Source organism: Narcine bancroftii, chromosome 5, assembly GCF_036971445.1.
Source record: "Narcine bancroftii isolate sNarBan1 chromosome 5, sNarBan1.hap1, whole genome shotgun sequence".
NCBI classification, from domain to species: domain Eukaryota; kingdom Metazoa; phylum Chordata; class Chondrichthyes; order Torpediniformes; family Narcinidae; genus Narcine; species Narcine bancroftii.
Window position 1 is genome coordinate 112,096,511 of NC_091473.1, and position 24,621 is coordinate 112,121,131.

The 24,621-nt window shown below is 41.2% G+C and overlaps 2 protein-coding genes across 6 annotated transcripts in view; one reads left to right on the forward strand and one right to left on the reverse strand.

Annotated features, from left to right (window-relative positions):
- The window catches only part of akr1a1b (aldo-keto reductase family 1, member A1b (aldehyde reductase)), a 51,720-nt gene extending 46,141 nt beyond the window's left edge, over positions 1 to 5,579 (reverse strand). The window contains exons 1-3 of one of the 4 annotated variants that reach the window (XM_069938785.1): positions 5,299 to 5,579; positions 4,503 to 4,611; positions 2,863 to 2,955 (exon numbers count right to left, since the gene is read on the reverse strand). In XM_069938785.1, the coding sequence (XP_069794886.1) occupies positions 2,863 to 2,933 (71 nt within the window). In that variant the 5' untranslated portion in view covers positions 2,934 to 2,955; positions 4,503 to 4,611; positions 5,299 to 5,579. The remainder of the gene's footprint in view (positions 1 to 2,862; positions 2,956 to 4,502; positions 4,612 to 5,298) is intronic. The other 3 variants (XM_069938788.1, XM_069938784.1, XM_069938786.1) reach the window with 3 other exon arrangements.
- A 9-nt stretch (positions 5,580 to 5,588) lies between these two features.
- On the forward strand, positions 5,589 to 23,611 carry LOC138763878 (peroxiredoxin-1-like). 2 transcript variants are annotated; one of them, XM_069938790.1, is made up of 6 exons: positions 5,589 to 5,696; positions 7,035 to 7,151; positions 10,128 to 10,281; positions 14,154 to 14,276; positions 17,493 to 17,623; positions 23,019 to 23,611. In XM_069938790.1, the coding sequence occupies exons 2-6, from the start codon at positions 7,046 to 7,048 to the stop codon at positions 23,102 to 23,104; spliced, it is 600 nt and encodes a 199-aa protein (XP_069794891.1). In that variant the 5' UTR covers positions 5,589 to 5,696; positions 7,035 to 7,045; the 3' UTR covers positions 23,105 to 23,611. The 2 variants fall into 2 exon arrangements, with proteins under 2 accessions (XP_069794891.1, XP_069794890.1); XM_069938789.1 differs by lacking the exon at positions 5,589 to 5,696 and adding an exon at positions 6,084 to 6,202.
- Positions 23,612 to 24,621: the final 1,010 nt, after the last annotated feature.

The window sequence follows — 24,621 nt, forward strand, 5'->3', positions numbered from 1 at the left end:
AGAGAGTAAGACAGGCTTTTTTTACTCAGAGTGAGAGAGTGTAAGAGAGAGACACACACATCAGTTCTACAGTTTTACAGTCATCAGCAGCAGCAGGGTCTAAAACAGGACAAGCTGGCAAATTTGTGGAAAACCCCATTTGGAAGACAGGTTGTGAATGCTTAGTTCAGCCTGATCAAAGCCCTTGTGGTTCATATAAGAGGAGAGGACCGGCAGCTTAATGTTTCACTTGAAATAAGAGAAACAAAAAAAGAACTCTGTGGTGACCTGAAAGAAAGAGGCTATCATCTGGAGAACTCTGAGGGGGCAAGTTTCTTCGGCAAGACACTGAAGTGGCTGATTTAAAAAGGAATCAGTTGTGGGTGTGCAGTGAATAACAAATCTCTCTCTGAAAACTGACAAGAACCTTCCTGAGCAGTAACCATTTACCTTTCAAGCACCAAAGCCTGGTGAACTTTTATAAATGTTAAATTCTGTGCACAGTACAAGAATTGCCTGCTACCAGTGAACCTGGAGGAATGAGAATTGAGATTGGACTGTGAATCAAAAACTTTTCTGAACTTACACACACATTACATACATGTGCACTTAGAATTAGTAAGTTAATAGTGATAAGTTAAAGTGTGATCTTGTTTTCATGTTTAAAGATAATTAAAAACAACTTTTGTTTAAGTAACTATTTGTCTGGTGAATATCTATTGCTGCAGGTTTTTGGGGTCCACTATGCCGGAACAAGACTGATTTTTTTGCAGGTTTGGCTACTAGCCAGACCTGCGGATTACTTGCCCCTGTATTAGCCTGCAGGCAACTTCAGGCCCCCAACCTCGAGATCATTGGCTCGAGCCTGGGCAGCCTCCTGCAGCACTATAAAGGGTTGTGGCTGTCCTTCTGGCTGCATAAATCCTGACCTGGCATCTCAGGATGGATGCAAACTGCCAAAAGTTACCCCCTTTGACTCCAGGGAACCCTGTCTTCTTAAGAAAGGAGTCCATATGGTGCCCAAGTTTCTCACCATGTGGGTCCAATTGCTCAGACCTGTCACTGGTTTGCTGAGGTTTGCTAACATACTGCCCATACTTGCGAATCTCTCCATCGTCACTCAGGAATCCTATCCTTGGTGCATGCACTGGCTTTTTAGCCCCCGTTCTATACCTGCATCCAGCCAAGACCCCTGAGATGCTGATCGCAGCGCCAATTATTGTGAGTGAGTAAACAGATTTGGTAGGTCTCAAAGGCAAGGACTCTGAACAGTTTTGATGGAGATGTAGCGGCACACATCCTTGTGCTGAACCGGCCCCGCTTGTACCTCCACGCCAGCAGTGCAGCCGCGAGAAGATGGCACCGTCGGGGGACCTCTGTGCCTCGTGGGTTAGGCGAAGGCACCGCCAATGCAGGGGTGGAACTCACGTCACCCTTAAAGGGACACGTGTGAAGTTTGATTAAACAGTTCGTTTGAAACCTCCAATGTAGTCATAGTGTGTTTCATTCTGTGTAGTAGTTGCTACAGAGAAGTCTTTTATTTACAGAAGAAAGTGTGGGAAATGGTAACTGATGCAGCATCCACACACACAGTTTACAGTAGCTGTTGGAAAGAAACAGTGGACAATTAATAACGAATGTGGGGAAAATAGCATGGGGACAATGCGCGCGCGCGCACGCACGCACGTTTCTCCAGCATCCTTCCATACTTCTAGGCCTGGATTGAAGCAGGGTGGTCCCAAGCTGGCAAAGAGAGGGAACAAAGAGCACATGGCACCTTTATAGTGCTGGAAGGACAAGCTCACATAATTTTCAGGGAGCTAATGACTCCTTGGCTGGAGGGTTAATCCAATTACAACAGCCAATGTCCCAAGACCAAGTTGAGGCAGGCTGGAGAGTGAAGTCCAGGTAATTTACATGGATCCAACAGCAAGATGTGCACTAATCAGTGGGCCAGAACGAAACTTTGATTGGCAGGTAGTGTGCCCTCCGACAAGGTAGGGAACAGTGCTGTCACATGACAGCCACAACCCTTCCCAATCAATGGTATATATCTATTTTGAATCAAAGGCTTTTTAATTAGCCCAAAATTCCTTATTCTTATTTCATTATTTATTCATTCCAAATATTAATCAAATGCTTCAACAGTCGTATATCCTTGTCTCCAGATAGTAATCTCAGTTCCCATTTATATATAAAATCTTCTTGTATCTTCTCTCCCATCTTATCCATCTCTATTTTAATTCATGCTAGTTTTTCTCCCTCTTCAAAAAAAGAGGAATCTCATTTATGTAGTTTTATAATAGTTTTTAAAATTTGGAAGTTGCAGACCTCCTATTTCATATTTTCATGTTAATATTTCCAGCAAAACTCTCATCATCTAAAAAAAAATTGCAGAAGAGATATGGACAATGTTGGAAAAAGATACTACACTCTTGGATATATATTCATTTTTATACAATTAACTCTTCCCAATAATGTTATTGGTAATTCCATCCATTTTAAAAAAAACTTCATTAATTTTCTTAAGAGGCATAATTCAACTTATATACATTATTTAAATTATTATCTACAATTAAGAGCCCATTGAAGGAGAATACTCATTTAAAGTACTGAAAAATGTATGACAATTTTTCAAAATAACATTTCTACAATATATCTTTCTGTACACCTTAGCTGAGGGTCAAGATCAGTCTTAGCTGCTGCACACTATAACTGATAAACCTGAATACATTTTTCTTCACAGCTAATTTATTATGTGCTAATGCACTTGAAGTTGGAATGGTCAGACAAGAGGAAAGAAATATGGAACAGGACAGATGCATTATGTGCCATATTCAACTGAGACTTTTCAAGATAGTCAATAAAATGTTGTCAGATTACCTCACCAGGTGCACTTTTCCATGTACCCAGCCCAATGAGAGGCATCTTCTGTCCAGTACTGAGCACAACATAATCAGGACTAGACATTTTAACCTAAACAAGAAGAAACCTTTTGAAAATCTTCAAGACACAAATGTGAATAAACATTTTAGAAACTTCATAAATCACCATACAATCTACTTTTAATAGTTGGCACATTAGCATCCAAAGAAAACCATACTAATCAAGTAAGTGTGAGAGAGAATATAGCAGATTGTGCTGGACTTCGCCCACAACCCTATGCATCCCACCCACCTTTGAAGTGGCCACACAGTCAGATAGATTAAAAAATATTAAGCAATTAAAAAATTTAAAACCACATTAAAGTACATTAACTAAAACAACATGAGAAAAAAAACCATGCAGGATAGTAATCCCATTCAAATGAAATAGATATGTTGAAGACTCTACATACTAAAGCCAAAAGAAAATTGCAGACACACTGGAAATCTGAAACTGAAGAGCAACACAATTTTGGTGAAGGGGTTAGTTAGTGCAACACCTTTACAACACTAGCAACTGGGACCGGGGTTCAAATCCCATGCTGCCTGTAAGGAGTTAGTATGTTCTTCTGTGTCTGCGTGGGTTTTCTCCCAGGGCCTCAGTTTTCCGCCCACTGTTGAAATGTACCGGGGGGTGCAGGCTAATTGGGTGTAAATTGGGCTGCTTGAAATGGCCTGCTACTGTGTTGTATATCTAAATTTTAAAGATAAAACATTGCAAATACTCAGCAGGTCAGGCTGCATCTGCGAAAAGAGAGAATTTTTCCAAACACTCTTCAAAAAAGTTTCTCTTTCCATAAATGCTGCATGTTTCCAAGGTTTTCCATTTTTGAGTCAAAAAGTTATATATAGTTGAGTGGTATTGCAGTTGGTCAGATATGGTGGCCAACTAATTTTCTGTGCATTTCATATTTTCTTGCTGTAAGGCACAAAAGTAGAAGCCAAAAGTATGTTTATCAGAAATTCTTGTGATTATTACCAATGGCAGAACTTGATCTAGCCAATTAAAGTCACAGCCTTGGAGCAAATAGTACCTCTCAATAAAAATCATGTTTGAGGACATACTCTCTTTGGTTTGAGTATTGTACTGATATTTAGGTTTGAGATGGAGGAAAGGAACTATCACTTGTAGAACAGAAAACAAAATGATTCTTCCATCAAGCAAGTTTGTTTTCTTTTTTTAAAAAAATAACTTGCTTGATGGAAGAATCATTTTGTTTCCTTTTTAAAAAAAATGAGTAAAGTACTGAAAAAAATGGCCTGGGCTACATGAACCTCTCAGCATTGGCAATTTTTTTCCCTCAGAAATTAAAGAACTGGCTTAAGGTCTGAACAAGTCTACAATTCCTTGTGCATCAAATATTAGTGTTAAAATAGGTACATTCCTATTTATTACCTTAGAGCAGTTTCTGAAGATCAGCTTTGATTTTAAAAATTGGTTTAAAACCTTTCACATCCTGCCCACCAAAATGGAAGCAAAACACTTGTGAATAAACAATCTCCAAATTCAAAATGATTCCTTCCATATGATAAACAGGATGGAGGAGGGGTGTGAGATTTCACTGATATTCACATATTTTCTTTTCATTCATTTCTTACCAGCTGATTATTTTTGCTGTCAATTACCACGTGAACTAATAATTGATATCATCCGTTGAAAATAAAAGGACAAGATCATTCCATATCTCTGAATCCTCACAATCATACTCTTAATGTCACAAGTTTTCCAAATCCAGTCGTGAGATAGATAATAATGGTCCATTGAACAGAAAACGGAGAAAAGGGCAACAGAAAGCCATTTAGTTAGGAAGGAGTTAACAAACTTGGATACATTTCCTAGAATTTAAAGAAATAAGCAACTGCAATAGGTTTCCCGTGGCAACACATTGTGAAGCAGTTTTATACGGACGTGAACGAACGACAGAGATATTTTTTTGGACCTATTGGCGCTCCATGTCTATATTAAAAATAGAAACGGCTGGAGAGAATGTGCTGTGCTTTCAACACTTCCAGATTTTGTTCTGGATGGCATATCTGCAGCTCATTCTCAGGCAGTCCCACTGGCCCAATGACTTGCCTCCACTCAATTTTGGAGCGTCTGAAGTGCCCAAATGAGGCCAGGAGAGCAGCAACTCGTGTGAGCTCGTCAGGAGGCAGGTTTTAGCGGCATCTTCTCGCCAAGTATGTGGGCACGATGCCATTTTCAACATCGCCCCAGTGCATTCAGGCGCCAGAGATTCGAGTGAGCCGTTGAGGCTGTTGCCCTCTTTTCATTCAGCACGACCTGCGAGCAATCGCTTCCCGTGGCCCAGCCCGGGAGAGAGTCGGCATTGCACGCACCTCACCGACGGCACGAGATTTTAAAAATAACCTTAATCACACAGAAGTGCCTTACCGTGGCCGACCAAACTTGCCCTCGTTCTTTATTCGCCGTGACGCTGCCGAACTCGTCCCTCACCCGGCACAGCCTGATCACGCAGTGAGGACCGGCTGTTTCCGCCTGCCTACGTCATCCGCGCAAGCGCCCCACCCCGGCCGCCGCTCATTGCCCCACATTACTGGTGTGGCACTGCCGCGGCACACGGAAGTGAACGCCCTTCAGCGGCGTCGGCGAAGGGCGGTTAAGCGCAGGGATCGAAGGGACGGCGGCACGAGGGATGTTGCATTGTCGCGCGGGGGTGATGACGTACGGGGCGTCGGCGCGCGAAGGCGCCGACGGCACGTGGCGGAGTTGCTGTGGGAGGGTGCGGGCGCTCTGAGGCGAAGGGGCGTTCAGGGTATCGACGAGGGAAGGTACGGGGTTCGGGACCGAGTGGGGAAGGTGCTGTTGCGGAGGTGGCGGGATGGCCGCAGGGCTTCGGCGAGCGGAGGTGGCGGGATGGCCGCAGGGCTTCGGCGAGCGGAGGTGGCGGGATGGCCGCAGGGCTTCGGCGAGCGGAGGTGGCGGGATGGCCGCAGGGCTTCGGCGAGCGGAGGTGGCGGGATGGCCGCAGGGCTTCGGCGAGCGGTCAGTGATACGCCTCTGCACGCTAAATGGACGTTGGAGGGCGTGCGGTTGGGGCCGTGACGGGCTTCGGGGGCGCGCGGGCTGGCGGGGGCGCGCCGGTGGGCGCTGGGTGAGGGCTGACTGGAGGTGGCTGTTGCAAGGGCGTCGCCACGCGAATTATGTGTCTAAACGTTTCTAGTGAAGGTCCCGAGGAGGTTTGGTGAAAACGTCAAGGAACATTTAGCGTCTCGTCAACGCCCCGAGAAAGACTTTTCTTGATTTTGCAAAGAAATGGTCACCGTTTTTCAAAAAAGTGAGGAGACCACACTTAGTATTCAGTTCTGGTCACCTTATTATAGGAAGGATATGGAAGCAATGGAGAGGGTGCAGGGGAGGTTTACCAGGCTATTACCTGGATTAGAAAATAAGCCTCCTGAGGCAAGGTGAACAGAGCTGGGACATTTCTCTTTGGAGTGTAGAAGGACAAGAGGGGACTTGATAGAGGTCTACAAGATTATGGGGGGGGGGGCGTAGATTGGGTGGACAGCCAGCACCTGTTTTCCAGGGCAGGAATAGGAAACACCAGAGGACGTGTACAAAGTAAAGGGAAGGAAGTTTAGAGGAGATGAGGGATTTTTTTTTTCTTTTACGGAGAGAGTTGTGGGTGTCGGGAATACCGTGCCGGAGATGGTGGTGGAAGCCGAAACAGGACTATTTAAGAGACTCCATGGATGAAAGAAAAACAGGGTTACAGGTTAGGGAAGGTTTAGTACTTTTTTTAAAGGAATATATGGATTGACACAACATTGAGGGCTGAAGGGCCATAGTGTTCTGTGTTCTAAATATAGCAATATTTTGGCCTATTTGGTAAGGTTTTTGAAAAATCCATTTTTTGTTTACCAATTTGTAAATGGAACTTGGTAAGCTCTCTCAAAAATGTTAATACTTAGTGGGGCTTGAGTATTCCTCATTAACTCATTAGGATAATGATGTACAAGCAGATGGGATAAAATGCTACCACTCCAATCCCAAACATTCGCATATCACAAACTTCATGATTACCCCCAATGTTCACTGAATAATGAAAGTATCAAATCTAGTAGATTAAAAGGACAAGCTGTTTGTTCAAAATATTTATTCTACAGGTTTATTCAAAATGACTGCTGGAAAAGCTGTAATTGGGAAGTTAGCTCCTGACTTTGATGCGACTGCTGTGATGCCAAATGGACAATTTGAACAGTTACGGCTATCTAAATATAGAGGTAACAATAAAGATTGTTCACTTGGAATTTATTTTGGAGAAAGGCCAACATTCATTTAAAACAAGCCATTCTATACTGAATTTCACGAATTTAAGTGAATCTACTTGTATCCACCTTGTATATTAAAAATTGCCTATTTGACTTGGTAAGCAAGTTTATATTTTCTTAATTGGCTTGATTTTCATATTGCAATTCACTGCATACAGTACCACTCTGATTATTTGAAATGGTCAGGGCTGGGGCCATTTTGGATAAACTTTTTTTAGGAGACCAGTCATTTAAAAACAGCCCAGTAGCAACAACAAATCACTTGTAGCAATATTTATGCAACAGCAAACAACAAGGTAGGGATTTTTAAGTATTTAAATAAAGTTTGATTCTCACCAAAAAAATGCTGGCCACTCCTGATCACCAAAATTTCCTCACTGAGGCCCTGCTCGTGCCAGGAGCCTGAGGTTTCTGCTCCTGCCTGGGAGCTTGAAGTGCTCGCTGCCACTGGGTGTGAGGTCCACTGCTGCCACCACCAGGAGCCTGATATCCCTGGTCAGTTCAGCTCCAAAATAATTTTTGATAAATTACGATTTTAGATATCATAATTTATCTACATTAAAAAAAAATTAGGATAACTGAGGATTTTGGAGAATCCAATTTTGGATAATCGGAGTTGTACTGTATTCGGTTTTAGGTGCAAGTTGGTATTTATTAGATTTTTGTATTTTTTATTGATTAAGCATTGATTTTGCTGTACAGCATTTGCACTTTCTGGCTCCTCATCCAAATACAAGGCAAGATAAATCTCATTTTGTATATTAGGTGATGCTGTTATTGAGGACCACTTCATATAGACCAATTCCAGAGCAGTCTTGTCTCGGGTGCTTTATATTTTTCTGCCACATGGGTGAAAGTAGTCTCCAGATTTTTAGTACAAAACAAATGATTGCTGATAACTTGATTTGTGGGACAATCTCACCTGACTTATCATGGCATTCTGTTATGAATTGAACAGCTACAGGAAATAGTACACTTGGCTATCAAACAGGAAATTGTGCAAATAAGTAACCATATAAGAGCTGCTGCCTGTCACAAAACAAAAAAAATTGTAGAGGAATAGAAAACATTGATCTTAATATCACAGTGGACATTACTATTTCTATTTATTATGTTCTGTCATTTTGTATGAACTAGAACTTCATTTTTGTAGAATTTTGGTCTTAGGAAATGTGCTCTCGGATGGTCATCAAACAATTCTGGGTCCTTGGCATTTAGTTATAATTAAGAATGCAGGGCTTATTGTTGGACACAATTTTTGTCTGGATGGCACTGTATTCATATAAAGATTGTGATTATTCTGGGAGCAATTACTTCAGACAATGCAGGCAACAAATTTTGGTATGGAAATTATTAAACCAAAGCTGCATGCCTTCCTCCCTTTCTAATGAATTATCCCTCGACCTCTCCTCTGGGACTCCTTTTCCTTTGCTTCCTTCCCCCTTTGTGTTTATGTAATTTCACCAATTCAATCTTAGTCTTGATTGATGGTTTTGATTCGAAACAATGATTAACCATATCTACCCATGGATGCTTTCTAACCTGTCCTTCCAGTAAATCTTTGTTTGCTCAAGATTCCAGCATCTGCAGCTTTTATGTTTTTCTAAGTATTACTGTATTTGGTTCACTGTCATAATGATTTGTATAAAGTGAAACAGGTCTTAAGAGTTGTTACAGTTGAATACTGGCCAGGAGAAACTATGTATGGGAAGTGATGCTATATCATTTTTGGATGGGAACTTGTGTCTGGTTGTATGTCTGCAAACAACCGCATAGACTGGAGAATGCTGTGTTGTTCGGTTGTACTTGTACAATCAGATGACTATAAACTTGATTTGAGAGAGACAGTGGTTTTGGTGAGTGTATGGCCAATAAATGCCATGCAGAAATATTCAAAGCTATTTGCGTCAACTTTTTACTATTTCCCTACTACTTCCCTTTCTATCATACACTCAGAATAGATAGCATTATGACCATTATAGGCTATTGTGATGTTTGTTCCTACGTATTTCTGGAAAATAAACTCTGATCTCAAGGTTTAAGTCCCTCTATTGAAGACTTAAGATGTCCATAAAAGTGCCATCTGCAAAGCATTGTACTCCTATCTAGTGCCCTTTTAATGGGCTCCCATTTTAAAGTTCTCTGTCCTCACATTCCAGCATATTTAGAAATGGGTTCAGATTTCAAAATTCCCTGCAGGCCTCAGGGTGAAAGTGTTTGCATCAAAATTAATTTATAAAGTACAAAATGAGAGATTATAAGAAATAGAAGTAGGAGTAGGCCATTTGGCCTCTTGTACCTGCACTGGTATTCAGTAAGATTATGGTTGATCTTTCATCTTTGTGCCAGTGTCCTGCATTAAGCCCTTGCATCTTGATTGTAACAGATCAGAAAAATTACTTGATCTCTGGAAAGTCATGGAAAATGTGAAACAAATGCAAGAATATTTTCAAGCTTGTTTTGGTATTGGAGCAAATTCATTGCAATGGATACCTACCCTTGGAATTTTGCCTAAATGTATGCCCTTGTGAACCAGTATCCCAGTAGGGCATCTGTTTGCTTTCTCTTTATCTGTGGAACCAATGGCAGGTGAGGGCCTTTCCTGAGCAGAATTTCCAGCAAGTTGGAATTTAATTCTGGTATTTTCCTCTTCTTTACATTACAACATAGATGGATAGGAAATATTCAGAGGGGTATGGCCAAATGCAGGCTCATAGGAGTAGCTTGGTCAGCACTGACAAGTGGGGCTGAAGGGCTTTTTTCTGCATTGTAGAACTTTCTTACTGTACTTGTACTGCTTTTTGGAAATTAAATGGAACATAGGTCCCAGTTTTTGCTTTGGGACATCTGTCTGAATTTTGCTTTGGGACATCTAACTTAAAGTTTTGACTATTAATTATGAATTATTTTGTTCATTTTTTTCTACAGGAAAATATGTAGTTTTCTTTTTCTACCCACTTGATTTCTCCTATGTGTGCCCAACTGAGATTATGGCTTTTAGTGATCGTGTAGAAGATTTCAATAAGATTAATTGTGAAATAATTGCAGCTTCTACGGATTCCCATTTTGCTCATTTAGCTTGGTATGTAATGCTATTTTCATCCTTTATTCAAACCAATTTATCTAGAGTTTAAATTGCAGTTTTCAAAGAACCAAGAAATATTTTTTTTTCCTTCTGGCTTTGTTTATCGACGTAATGAGTATGGACAAGAATAACCATATAATGACGAAACTCAATCTTGTGTGTTCTTACCTTTCTGAAAAATGACAAACAACATATCATTTTGGCTTTATTTCAATGCAGGTTATTTAATCAGGGTTGCAAAATATTGTTATTTATTGGATCATAAACAATTTTTATTATAATTATTGCAATACATAACCATACAAGTGTTTGATTCAAATCAACTATTTTGACCCAGTTGATTAGATAAACAGAGTAGCATTGTTGCATGGTTCAGTTCTAGCAGCAAGCTGCAAGGGTCTTCTCACATTTCTTTAATTCTGATAAGGGTCCCTGACACGAAACATGGACTCTCCATTGATGCTGTCTGGCCTGCTGAATGGTTCCAGTTTTCAATTACTCTGATTTTACTGTAACTACTATTGAATTTATTGTCACCTCCCAGGAATGCTGACTTTGAAAAAAGTTGTGTTTCTTTATCAGGCAAGACTTAAATCGGTTTCTTTTTACTGTGTTCACTCTTAATGATTTCTATTTCCCTTTGGTCATCGTTAACCAATTGAGTAAGATTAGTTTCCACAACTATTTCTTTTCACTTAACAGCTATTTTCAGCTTCAACTTGTTCTATGGATTCCAACCGAAAATCTACCCTTAATGTTTCACTTAATACAGTGCTCCTCTCAGAGTCCAGTGTGGAAGATGCACACTCTTCACATGTAAGACACAAGGTGGCTGACTGGCTGGGTGCATGAATAATTTGTGAGCTGGTGCACTGCTTACACAGGATATTTGCATGCCCTCAATGCATGAAATTGAGGTTTTCATTGCCACCAAGAAAGCTTCTGCATGAAGCAAATGTGGGCCAGAAACAGAAAGCAATCAATGGTGATGATTTGAGCACATCCATGAGTCTTGTTTTTTGTCTGCTTAGCAATCTTAGGGCAGAAGTGCTTGGAATTTGAAGCCTGCTTTGGAATTCTGCAGTCAGGTATGTGAGCAAAGAGTCACTGAGATGCTGGATAGCTGATTTTTGATGGTGACACTCACTTCTTGAAGACAGCATTTCTCTTCTACCTTGCCCCTGTTTTTTCAGCAGGTCATCTTCTACATGACTTCTTACTCAATGTAGCTATATTGATGTCAGTATCGGAGTTCCTAAGCTCTGAAACCAGAGCTGTGATCATGTTTGTTGCTTGTGGCAGACCACTTTGTAGAATGGAAGTTGCTTATCTGTTTGGTTTTAACATGCAGGTAACGATTGGACGCCAGCTACCACACAAGCCTTACACAGCAAGAGCTTGGTGATGTAACGAGGGACACCAGGCATTGCTTATGATTATTAATGCTCAATCATATAATCGACATGTGCAGTTACCATTTGGCTTTGTAACATGCACACATGTTGGCAAAAGCACAGCAATTCTTTGTCATTGCTCCCACCTCACCTCTCTCCAGGACCCTGAACATGATCACGGTTGTGTATTGTGCACTGTTTTTATTCTTCAGCTCTAGCATCCATGCCCACCTCCCTTAGGTCTTGCATCAGCTATACACCTGGTGAAATCAACCTGAAGTTGTACTTGATGTATACTTGTGTGGATATTCTTTCTACAATAGTATCAATTAACTTCATCTAAAAAAAAATTCCCAATCTACAGTTTCAACTGTATTGAATATTTTAATTTTTCCAACAACATTATTACAATCATCATATAAATGTATTTTAAAATTACAGACTCTCATATGATTTCCCAAATGTCACCTCACCCCCCCCCCCCTCCCCCCCCCCCCCCCCCAACTGCTAACATTATGAGCATGCCTTCATTTCAACTGTATTCTTTGCTACATTTCTGTGTGGCAACAAAACCATTCTTCCTTTTAAACATTAAAGATTGCTAACTTCAAAAGATCTTCTAAATGTACTCCCCATGCCTCAGATCCTTCTTTGATCCCATCTCCCACCCTTATCTCTTTCAACCTCAAATGATCCATCCTTAGCAAAAGTCTCAGCTCCATCCCTATCTTAATGAATTCTGAGTGTGGCATGACTCTTCCTTTGATATCACTGCAGACTGGGCAATCCTGCCATTTCCAGAATCCTGTTCCAAATGGGTCCTTTGCAGCTTTCTATTCTCTCCATGTATTCACCACAAAATACAATGATCATTTGTTTTACTGGTCCTCTTAATTACTCTAATCTGTCCCCTTCTGAATTTTGCAACACTTTGCTTTTGTCATCATCAGACCTGCTGACAAGGGCAATGCTATTATGGTTTTGCAAAGGGTTAATGTCAGCCATAGAAACTTGTCTCTCTGTACTGTGACTGCATGATTGAATATCAAGTCATTGTCTCTTGGACAGTCATGGCCCAAATTTTTCCAAGAGAGTTTCCTTCGTGCTTCCAGCTTCATGGCTGCCCAATCTCACACTTCTATCTCCTGCACCAGACTCATTATCAACTCCTATAATGCTGATGACTGAATATGTGTTACTTCTTTTCATAACATAGCTACAAAAGTAGGTCTGAGGCGAGGAATCCTGCAGGAAGTAACGTGTCTAATTCCCCAAAGTCCACATGACTCTATACTGGAATGTGAGGGAATACTCTACTTGGCTGGAATAGCGCATCTTCAACAACAACTCTAAACATTCAACACCATGCAGACATTTCAGCCTGTTTGTTAGGAATCCCATTTGCAACTATTCCCAATGCATAGTAGGAGCTTGTACCATCTACAGAATCCATTGCGGCAACTCAAAGATTCCTTAGATAACTCCTTCTAAACCTATTACCTAGAAGAAGTATGGGAACACCACTACTTGGAAGTTCCCCTTTAAACCACACACAATTCTTATTTGAAAATGTATCACTTTTCCTTCACCATTGCTGGTCAGAATCCTGGAATTCTCCCTGATAGCTTTGCAAGTATGTCTATATCTCAAAAACGAGAGTGATTGAAGAAGGCAGCTCATCACCATCTTAAAGGCTATAAAGTAATGGACAATTAAATGCTGGCTTGTTCTGCAAAGTGCAAATCTGTTGATTTAAAGAACTCAAAACAGAACTCAAAATTGTATAACCTGTCACTAATTTCTACTCTGCAAATTTATGTGAATTGCTGTATTGTCTTTTCCTAATATTTCTTTCAAACCCATGCATCAGCTGAGCTGCCAATATCTATTATAAATGCACCAATTCACATACCTTCTATCCTACTCTAAGGACTCCATTCTATTCTCCAATTTTTCTTTGTTTCTCTGTATCACTCAATCATCCTGCAAATTATTCCAAACAAATATTTACCCAGCCTTTAGAATCCTATATTTGAATCTGCCTTACTACTACCCCTGACAGTGTATTCCTTAAACAATCTACTTTCATGGAATACTTTTTCCTTGTATAACTTGGTTCTTCCGCCTGTCACATTGTTTTTGTGTCCTCAAATTCTGTAACTTTGCCATTGGAAGTATCTATCCATTTCATCAATAGCCTTCATGATTTTAAATATCTCTGAAACACATCCTTGTAAATCTTATTTGTTCTAACGAGAATGTCCTTAGTTCCTTCATTTTGTCTTGGTAACTAAAATCCCTCATCCTAGGGATCATTTTGGAAAATATCTTTGGCACCCATTTGATAAATTTTTCATTAAAGTGATCAAGTATGAAGTAGAAGAATTTCTACATGGAGTACCATATGAACTTCCCTTGTTTATGTCTCATTTTACCTTTTGTTCTTCAATGCATTTAAAACTTTGTATTTTATAGGATCAACACCCCAAGAAAGCAAGGTGGACTTGGTCCAACAAAAATCCCTTTGGTGTCTGATCTCCGTCACACAATCTGCTTAGATTATGGCATCTTAAAGGAGGATGAAGGCATTGCTTTCCGGTCAGTTGCTAGGATTGAGAATGCAAGAATAAATAATGGGATAAAACTGCAGAATTAGTGAAAATATAGATAAAGAAATTAAAAGCTAACAGCTTTGTTAGATATGTTTTATCTAAAATGGCTCTTTGTACTAACCTATACCTGCTTATTTGGTGTTCTTGGAGAGTAGTTTTCTATGCATTTGTATGAGAATTTATGTTCAGCGCCTCATGGACATGGTCGGCAGAGATCTGCTTTTTCTTTTCAGCTACCTTGACGACATCCTAGTAGCCAGCAACTCGCCTGTGGAGCACATGATGCATCCCCACCAGCTTTTTACTCGCCTCACACAGTTCGGTCTCATCATTAACTCAGAAGTATCAGTTCGGCCTCACTGAAATAGACTTTCTGGGCTACAAAATTACCACTGCCGGCAGCTCCCCTTTACCAGACAAAGTAGATGCCATACAACACTTTGTCAGACTGACAACACTGAAGGGCCTTCAGGAGTTTGTGGGCATGGTAAATTTCTACAACAGATTCATTCATGCGGCAGCTAAGATTATGCGCCCTCTCTTCATGTTAATATCGGGCTCGTCCAAAGAGCATGAATGAACCGATGCGGCTCATAACACTTTCGAACAGACCAAAGAGGTCCTGGCCCACACAATGATGCTAGTACATCCACGGATAAATGAACCACCAGCCCTCACAGTCGAAGTGTCCATCACAGCAGTGGGCGCTGTCCTGGAACAGTTCATTGATGACTCATGGAGACCCCTTGCCTTTTTCAGTCGGAACTTGCGGCCACCCGAACTGAACTACAGTGCGTTTGACCGGGAACTGCTTGTCCTCTACCTGGCTGTCTGCCACTTCTGCTACTTCCTCGAAGGGCATCCATTCACCATCTAGACTGATCACAAGCTGCTTACTTTTACCTTCTTAAAGTCCTCCAACCCGTGGTCTGCCTCACAACAGAGACACTTATTCTATTTCTCTGAATTCACCACTGGCTATCCAACATCTTTCAGGAAAGCACAGTGTGGTTGCAGACACATTTTCCAGGCTGGCAGTCGATGCTATGTTGCAAGGCATCGATTACCATGATCTGGCTCGGGCACAACAGAACAACCCCGAGACTCTGTTTCAGGACTGCAATCACGGGGCTGCAACTCCAAGACCTCCCACTTGAAAGCTGATGGCACTTCTCTCCTCTGCGACATTTCCAACCTCTCATCCCCGCCCAATGGAGGAGAACAGTTTTCGACATGATCCGCAGTTCGTCCCACCCCTCCATCGCAAAACAGTGTGACTGGTGTCTGCAAAATTTGTGTGGCATGGACCACATAAACAGGTCGCAGAGTGGGCAAAAGTCTGCAGGCTAGACGGCCAAGGTCCAGTGGCACAGCAAGCTCCAGCAGTTCGAAGCCCTGACCCACAGGTTCCGATACGTCAATCTCGACATAGTTGGATCCCTGCCAGTGTCACGAGGTTCATGCTACCTACTCACGGTGGATAGATTCACTCGCTGGCCAGAGGCCATTCCCATTCTGGACGCCTCCACAGAGACATGCATCAGAGCTTTCCTCACCACCTGGGTCTCCTGCTTTGGAGTCCTGGCAGACGTTACAATACCAAGGGACACAATTCACCTCCGCCCTGTGGATAGAACTCTACAGACTCTTGGGCACCCAACTGCATCGCACCACGGCTTACCACCTCCAAGCCAATGGACTAGTCGAGTGTTTCCATCACCATCTCAAATCGGCACTGATGGCATGCCTCAAGAGCCCAACTAGTTGGACGAACTGCCCTGGGTTTTCCTGGGGATTCGCACAAATGCCAAAGATGGCCTCGTCTGCTGAAATAGTCTACGGAGAGACCATCGCAGTACTGGGCCAATTCCTTCCCCCAGCAACCAAGCAAGGTGCCGACACTGCCATAGTTCTCAAAAAGCTGCGTGACAAACTGGGCTTCATTGCACCATCCCCACCATTGCGACGCGGCCAACCTCCTTGCAACTATCCCCGCAGACTTGTCCTCATGTGAGTAGGTGTTCGTGCGCAGGTGCATTCACAGGATTTACCCCCCCCTTCAGCGACCTTATGAGGTCTATACAGTGTGGACGCTTTGACATTCACCCTTGTCATTGGAGGCAAGGAAGAATTTTTCATGCTGGACCAGTTAAAACCAGCTCATCTGGACTTGTCCCAGCCAGTGCAGGTTCCTCCACCACTGTGTAGAGGTTGGCTGCCAAAACAACACACCTGGCCCTCGATGCATCCCGAGACCATCAATGCTGGTTCTGCGTGGGGGTTTTGTGGCAATACACATTTGCAATGGTGAACCGGCCCCATTTGCCATGCACGGTTGGCAGGGCAACCGTGGCAAGAATGGCTAGACTGGAAGGTCGCGTACACAAATGGCATCGGGATACAAGCGCCGGGATGTTAGGGGTGGGTCCGAGGACAGGCTAAAAAGCTGCAGCACGGAATTCAAAATAAACCAGTTGTGATACTCAAGCTTACAGTCTGCTGTCTAAGTCTCTTTGCTTCACTCGCTCACAACACGAGGACCCTGAGAGTGATCTTCATCATGTTTTGTCTCTTCGATGGTATTGGTGTTCTGTAACATGATTAGGAGCCCATATAAGGAGTGAGGTCTGAGACAAAGGGGATACCCTTGGTCTGAAGAACCAGCATTCTGTTTATTTAGCGTGTGTGGTTAGTTTGAAAGTGAAGGAATTATTTGAGTTTTCTGGAGATGAAACATTCACTGCAGAGATTTTCATCTTGTGATCACAAAAGCACTTCACTATAAAGGAGTGACATCCCCAAAGAACCCACTGTTTCTTGTAGATGGTGTGGATCTGTGTGAATTGTTGGTATTAACTTTAATGCCATCAGATTGCCAACTTTTACATTTTCCAATATGTAGAAGTTGGAGTTTGAGTGAAGGAGCTGAAGTCATGCAAGACCCAAACTTTCAAATAGCAGATTGCTGCTTTCATTCAAGTTATACTCTTGTATTGGACTCCTCATATAGTCAAACAGTCTAGAGTGAACTTAAGTAGTTGACATACATATCTATATAAAAATAGATATATAGATATTTTTATTTATTGTAGTGTGTAAATTTTAAATAATTTGAATGTATTTTTTTCAGTTTTCCTAGTACTGTTCTTTAAATGATTTAATGTGTACAATGTTTAATTTGTAACTGCTTTTGTTCCCTCAGTGGTTTGTTCATCATTGATAATACTGGTATACTGCGTCAGATCATGATCAATGACCTCCCTGTTGGACGTTCAGTGGATGAAGTTATGAGGTTGGTTCAAGCATTCCAGTTTACAGATGAACATGGAGAAGGTAATGCGTATTTGACATGCAATAATTTTATAAAATATACTTCCCCAGAAATTCTTATTACATCGAACAATCCTTTTTTCTGCAAGAATGTTATTGAATCATTGATTATTCAATCAGGATTTTTATACATTTTTAAAATTTAGAAATACAGCACAGAAACATGCCCTTATGGTCCACGAGCCTACGTTGCCCAATTACACCTATGTGATCAATTAATCTACTAAAATCTTTGCAATGGTAGGAGACCAGAGCACCAGGAAAAAACCCACACAGACATGGGGAGAATTTGGAGACACTTTACAGACAGTGCCAGATTCGAACCAGGGTTGCTGGTGCTGTGACAGCATTTCGCTAACTGCCACATTTTAAGGATACTAGTATTTTTGATCTGAGGCTATTCTAATTGAAGTTTATGAGAATACAGTGCACATCTGTGAATCTAAAACAGATTGCATGGCAAACTTAGGGTCCTATCAGCCTTAGTGACTCATGATCTCCCTGTTAAATGCACACCCCTGACTTTCTTAAGGAGGAATGTGAATTTAGTGGAGCAGTTTGAAAACCACAGATCTAAAAGGAGAGAAATTGCAAATTAGTGAAGTTAGAAGGATGTAGTATGATTGTTGAAATAGAACATTATTGGAAAGTTAGCAGGTAGCTAAAAAAAATTAAGAAAATAAATAGCAAATTGGCCTTTATCCCAAAGAAATTGAAGTTTAAAAATTGGAGATTTTGTTACAATTGTTGGTGAGTCCTGGAGTACTGTGTCTAGTTTTGCTAGAGGCTGTCCAAAGGAGATTCACCAAGTGAATTTCAAGGATAAGAGACTAGACAATTTGGCCTCTTTTCCTTGGAGTTTAGCAAAATTAGTGTGACCTTTTTCAAAGAGGAAAGGTCTTAATGGGGCTTTGCAGAGAGCAGATATTTCCTTTGTGGGAGAATCATGACAAGGTGGACATAATTAAAAGGTAAGGGGCCAGTTATTTAAAGCTGAGGAATATCTGGAATTCTCTGCTCCAGAAGATGGTGGTGCCAGTTTAATAGAAATACTTGGAGATAATTTATTTGAAAGAGTGGGGAATGAGGGCTCTGGGAAACATGATGTATATTTTGGATTTAAACTTTTTTTTTGCTCTTGTTGGTTTGAATGAGTCTTGGTTCTTTTATTTTCATTGATCTTGAAAGTTCCTTCTTTACTCTGATCATTTGACTACATGAATATGAACATGGGACATTTTCTTTGGCTTTGGCAAGTTGGAGAAAGTGGTTCAAAAGTGGGTCAAACAGAATCTTTGGGGGAGAAAGAATTCTAACCCCCCCCCCCCCACTCCCCCACAAAGATGCTGCTTAACTAGCTGAGTTCCTCCAGCATATTGGGTTTTTTTTTACTCTAGGTTCCAGCATCTGCAGTCTCATGTTTTAAAAAGAATTAAGGAGTCATGTACCTACCATGGATCATATTGACCTAAATACGTGGAAGGGTTATGCTGCTTTGTATTAAACTAACAATAGCAGAGGTGAAATACTTAATCATATGTTGGACCTGAAAACTGGACTAAATAGATGTAGTTGAGACTTTGCACAATTTTCAAAATCTGGTTCATTGCCTTGAACATCACAAAATTTGTTGTTTTGTGGCAGCTGTATTGTGCATTACAGGTATAAAATTAGCTATTGATATCTGTAGTGGCCTTGTAGATAGTCTACAACTTGCAGAAATCTAGCAAACCGGCACGGGACATCATAATGTCATGACATAGCGTGTGTGGTTCAGTGTTATAAAAGAATACACATATGACTCAAGTAAACGAGTTCTGATTTACCAGAACTGTGTGTGTCATTATTTTGCATTCACCAGCCACTGCTGCATTTTCAATGGCTACAATTGGTAACCCTGATGGGTCCAAAATGAGCTTTTGGACAATATGGTTTCAGCAGCTGTTGCTATTAAGCTACTGCCCTTCTGGATGGCAGAACCAGAGCTGTGGTTTTGACCGGCTGAGCCACAATTTCACCTCAGGAAGATCGAGGTAGATGCGACCCGCTCTTATCACCTCATCAATGCCTTGGACCAAGCCATTGCCAAGTGAGTTGGTGATGTCCTGCATGATCCACCAGAACCTGGAGAGCGCAAGTATGACACTACTTCCCAAGGCACACTTTCAACACATCAGCTCTTATAACGAGTCAACGTCTCAAGTCAGGCAGACAACCTGTCGATACTTTCACCTGCTGTCTTTACACCACCGTTGGGGCATCAATGCACAAAGGTGCTTCCCACCCTGTGTATTGTCAGGAAATGCCTTGGCTGACCATTGTTAATGGCTGCGACAGTTGGCTGAAAATCTACGAGCCTTCTAAATGCTTGGGATCAGCTATCCCAAAGTAAATTTTTTTTCCACCAACCGGTTTCATTACACATTATCATAACCCTAACCTCCAACTCACAGCAGTCAATAGTTCCAACATACTCACGTATGACACCAAAAAAAATGAATGTTCCGTTCGAGAGGAACATTTTCACATGGTCTTTTATTATAGTGGCCATTGGCATTCTTTAGCCACCACCTCTGTGAGGTCAAGAGAAAGGTTATTTGATAAAGAGCTCCTGGTCATATATTTGACTATCTGTCACTTCCATTACTTTTTGGAAGGCTGACACTTCACCATGTTCACAGGCCATAAACCTTTGACCTTTGTGATTTTGAAGGTGGCGGAGCCCTGGTCAGCTCAACAACAGTGGCAGTAATTTTTCATTTTGGAATTCTCTACCAGAATAATACACATTTCTAGAAAAGACAATGTACTGGCTGATGTACCTTCCCATTCAATTGTGCTCAAGGTGTTAGGTATGGACTATGGTATTGATTACACGGCTCTCACTGCTGCCCAAGCACAAGATGGTGAGATGGAGTTGTATCACACCTCGATAACCAATGTACAATGGAAGGATGTGCAAATCTATGCTGATGGCAAGCTGCTCTTTTGTGTTGTGCCAACAGAACATCCACGGAGATGTTGCATTTTTGATTCTATGGTCTTTCTCATCCATCAGATCGACTGTTTGTCTGATTTCAGATAGATTTGTTTGGCAGGGTCTGAAGAAAGATGTCATACAAATGGCCAGATCTTGTGCAGCTTGTCAAAAATTCAAAATCCATCAGCATACGAAAGCACCGCTACAACCCTTCCCACCAGTAACTTGTCACTTTGACCATGTCCATGTGGACATTGTGGGACAAATTCCAGTTTCACAAGGCTACTGCTATCTCTTCACGATGATTGATAGGTTTACGAGGTGACCTAAAGGCAGTCCCCATGGTGGCTTGCTTTGGCCTACTAGCACACGTCAATTCTGACAGAGGGCATCACTTTATATCTTCATTATGGATAGCCTTAACTCGGCTGCTCTGCTCTAGGCTTCAGCATGCAAGTGTCTATCACCTGCAGTCCAACAGGATGGTCACCTTAAATCAGCCTTAATGGCCCGTTTGGGTGGTCCCAACTGGGCAGACGAATTACCATGGGTGTTGCTCAACATTAGGACAACTCCAAAAGAGGATCTTCATATATTTGCCTGCGGAGCTTGTATGGTTCCAGGGGACTTTGTTCTAAGTGGATCCAGTGAAAATGAAGATCACAAAGAGCTGCTGAGGTAATGGATACTGTAGGCAAATTATCCCTTGTACCACCATCATCATGTGGCAAACATGTTTCTTTTGTACCACACAAACTGAAGGATGTGAATATATGTTTGTTTGTAGAAGAACACATGGATAGTCCTTGCAGTCACTAAATGAAGGACGATACAGGGTGATAAGACAAATGAGGCCAACCTGCATTTTGGACATTGCCAGGCAACCTCCGTCATTCACAATTGACAGGCTCAAACGTGCCCATATTGACAAAACTGCCCCAATTCAACAGCCAGCAGTCCAACACAGGGGTCGACCTCCCTAAAAAACTACCAGGTGATAGTGCCGGTTCTGGGGGTTTGGGGGCGAGGGCATATAGCGGTGCTATACAACTCCCAGAAATTTAGTGAAACGGCACGGGATGTCAACATCATGACATGGCATGCGTGGTTCAGTGTTTTAAAAGAATACACGCGTGACTCAAGAAAACTAGTTCTGATTTATCTGCGACTGTGCGTGTTATTATTTTGCGTTCATCAGTCATTAAAAAAAATACATTGGTGCAAATGACGGCCCCACCAGCCGCCCACCGACAGCCCTGGATGACCACCTTGGCCACCCGTGGAGATTTTTCAATTAATACCTTGCCAAATAAATAATCTGAATTGATGGGTGTTATTGTAATAAGAAATGCTCATTGATGTTTTATTTAATGGAACAACAAACTGAACAAAGTAGTTCGAAGTATAGAATAAAATCTTAACTAAATATGTTGGTTTCTGGAGTTGCTATCTATATGCACAACCTGTGTGGTGGTGGTGGTTTTTTGTGTGTTTTAAATATGGGGCACTGATGTCAGTGGCAGCCCTAGGGCATCACTTGATCTAGATATGGCACTGCCTGTGCATTGGCACTTCCACACCAGTCAGAATGCTCTCCATGGTACCCAGGTAGAAATTTGCTAGAATATTTGGTGACATACCAAATCTAATTTTGCTTTCACCTTTGCCCTCTTTGAATGAAACAGCAGTGGATAAAAAAAATTTAATTGTTAATTCTAATTTTGTCTGATTATGCCATTATAACTATAAACAACATGAAATTCTGAATGCAGTTTCATCAGTTGTAAAAATTGATTTGTATTATGTGGCAGAGTATATAGATTGTGAGTGCTTAGTTCAGCTTGGTCAAAGCCCTTGTGGTTCATGCAAGAGGAAAGGACTGGCTGTCTAATGTTTCACTTGGAATAAGAGAATTAAAAAGGCACTCTGATGACCTGAAAGAAAGAGGTTATCATCTGGAGAACCCTGAGGGGGCAAGTTTCTTCGGCAAGACACTGAAGTGGCTGGGTGTCTAGTGTACAATAAATCTCTCTCTGAAGACCAACAAGAACCTTCCTGAGCAGTAACCATTTACCTTTCAAGCACCAAAGCCTGGTGAACTTTATAAATGTTAAATTCTGTCACAGTATAAGAATTGCCTGCAACCAGTGAACTTGGAGGAATGAGAAGTGAGATTGGACTGTGAACCAAAGAACTTTTCTGAATTTACACACACATTACACACACGTGCACTTAGAAGGGGGGTAAGTTAGGTTAGGTAAGTCAATAGTGATAAGTTAAAGTTTGATAGTTTTCATGCTTAAAGATAATTAAAAGCAACTTTTGTTTAAGTAACCATTTGTCTTGGTGAATATCTATTGCTGCTGGGTTTTGGGGTCTCTGGGTTTGTAACAGTGATTATGTTTTCCTCTCTTACAGTTTGCCCTGCTAATTGGAAACCTGGTGGTGAAACCATCACACCTGATATTGAAAAGAGCAAGAATTACTTTTCAAAACAGAAATAATTTATTTTGTGGATGAATGCAGCCAGTATGGCACATTAGTTATGTATGTGTCTGATAAAGCTGTTTTTTTTGTGAGGAGATATTTTGGTGATTTTTGTTTTGCTGTTCCTAATACTGAGAGGAGAAGGGTACATTATAAGCATTGAAATAACCATCTGCATGATCTTGTTTGATGAGAACATGAATTGGAGAAATGAGTGCAGGAGTCAGTTTACCCTGACTAATCTTCTATTTTATTTCAGTTCCTAGAAAATTGTGAGGCTCTAAGTTTATTGTGCGAATCTCCATGCCTTATCTCAATTGTAGGTCTTTTTGAGCCACGCTGTGCATCAGAATTGGTCTTGCAAAAGTTGTCCTATTTTGAGAATAGTTTTCTACAAAACTGAAATGCTCCCATGTTTGATGATGTGATTAGGTGTCAGAGTTGTGGCTCTGAATAAAAATGTTTAGTTGAAATTATTACATATTTTGTGCATTTATAAATACAAATAAATTTTTGGAAAAATACATGAGTTCATTTTGATATGTTATGTATCTGTTTTCCTCACGTTCATGAATTGATACTTCAGTCTTCTGAAGTTGGAGCAGGAGATAATGAAAGCACTGGGTCTTAGTCAAGACCAGGGGTGTCAAACTCAAATTCACAGAGGGCCAAAATTAAAAACTTGGACTAAGTCGTGGGCCAAACTAAATGTTTATTGAAAATTTTCAACAACATCTGCATGTTTTCTCTTCTTTCAACATATGTAATGTTAAACTTTTTCTTATTAAAATAAATGTTTAATAATAGTTTTGGTTAAACTCTTTCCAGAAGAAGCATTAACAAATGAGAAATAAAATATTCAATAGCAGTAGCCTTTAAGCTCCTTTTAAGTGTATTTTTTGTTCACAAGCCAACAAGTCAAAAAAATAACAACTTGCTTCAATGAAAATCAAATCTTTCAACTATGAACAGTCCAAAGTTAACCCAAGAAAATATTAATCCAAGCTTAGCTTGCAACACTGTGATTTACTCTGATGCACCTGATGATGCAAGTACATCAAACTGTGGGGTCAGAGTTTGCCTCCCACCTGTCTTGAAAGGTCCTGTTTTCTGTCTTTCGTTTGGCCATTTTTCGTAAGGGGTTTATTACATGTGAGTTGGGCGACAGGTCGCAGATGCTAATGAAAGTAAACAGAGGAGGTGGGGGCGATTAGCGGGCTGACGGGCTGGCGCCAACGCATTTACAAAGCATTCTGGGATTTGTAGTATTAGCTGTGCATGCGCTATACTGACGCGGCGGCCAGCAGGCTAGCTCTAATACATATTTGATAAGATCTTGCGGGCCAAATATAATTATATCATGGGCCAAATTTGGCCCGCGGGCCTGAATTTGACATGTGTGGTCTAAACCATAGGTTCCCAACCTTTTTCTTTCCACTCACATACCACTTTAAGTATTCCTTATGCCAATGAAAGCAGAAATGGATAAGAAGGGAAGGTGGTGATGAGGAAATGGAAAGGAAAGATAAACAAA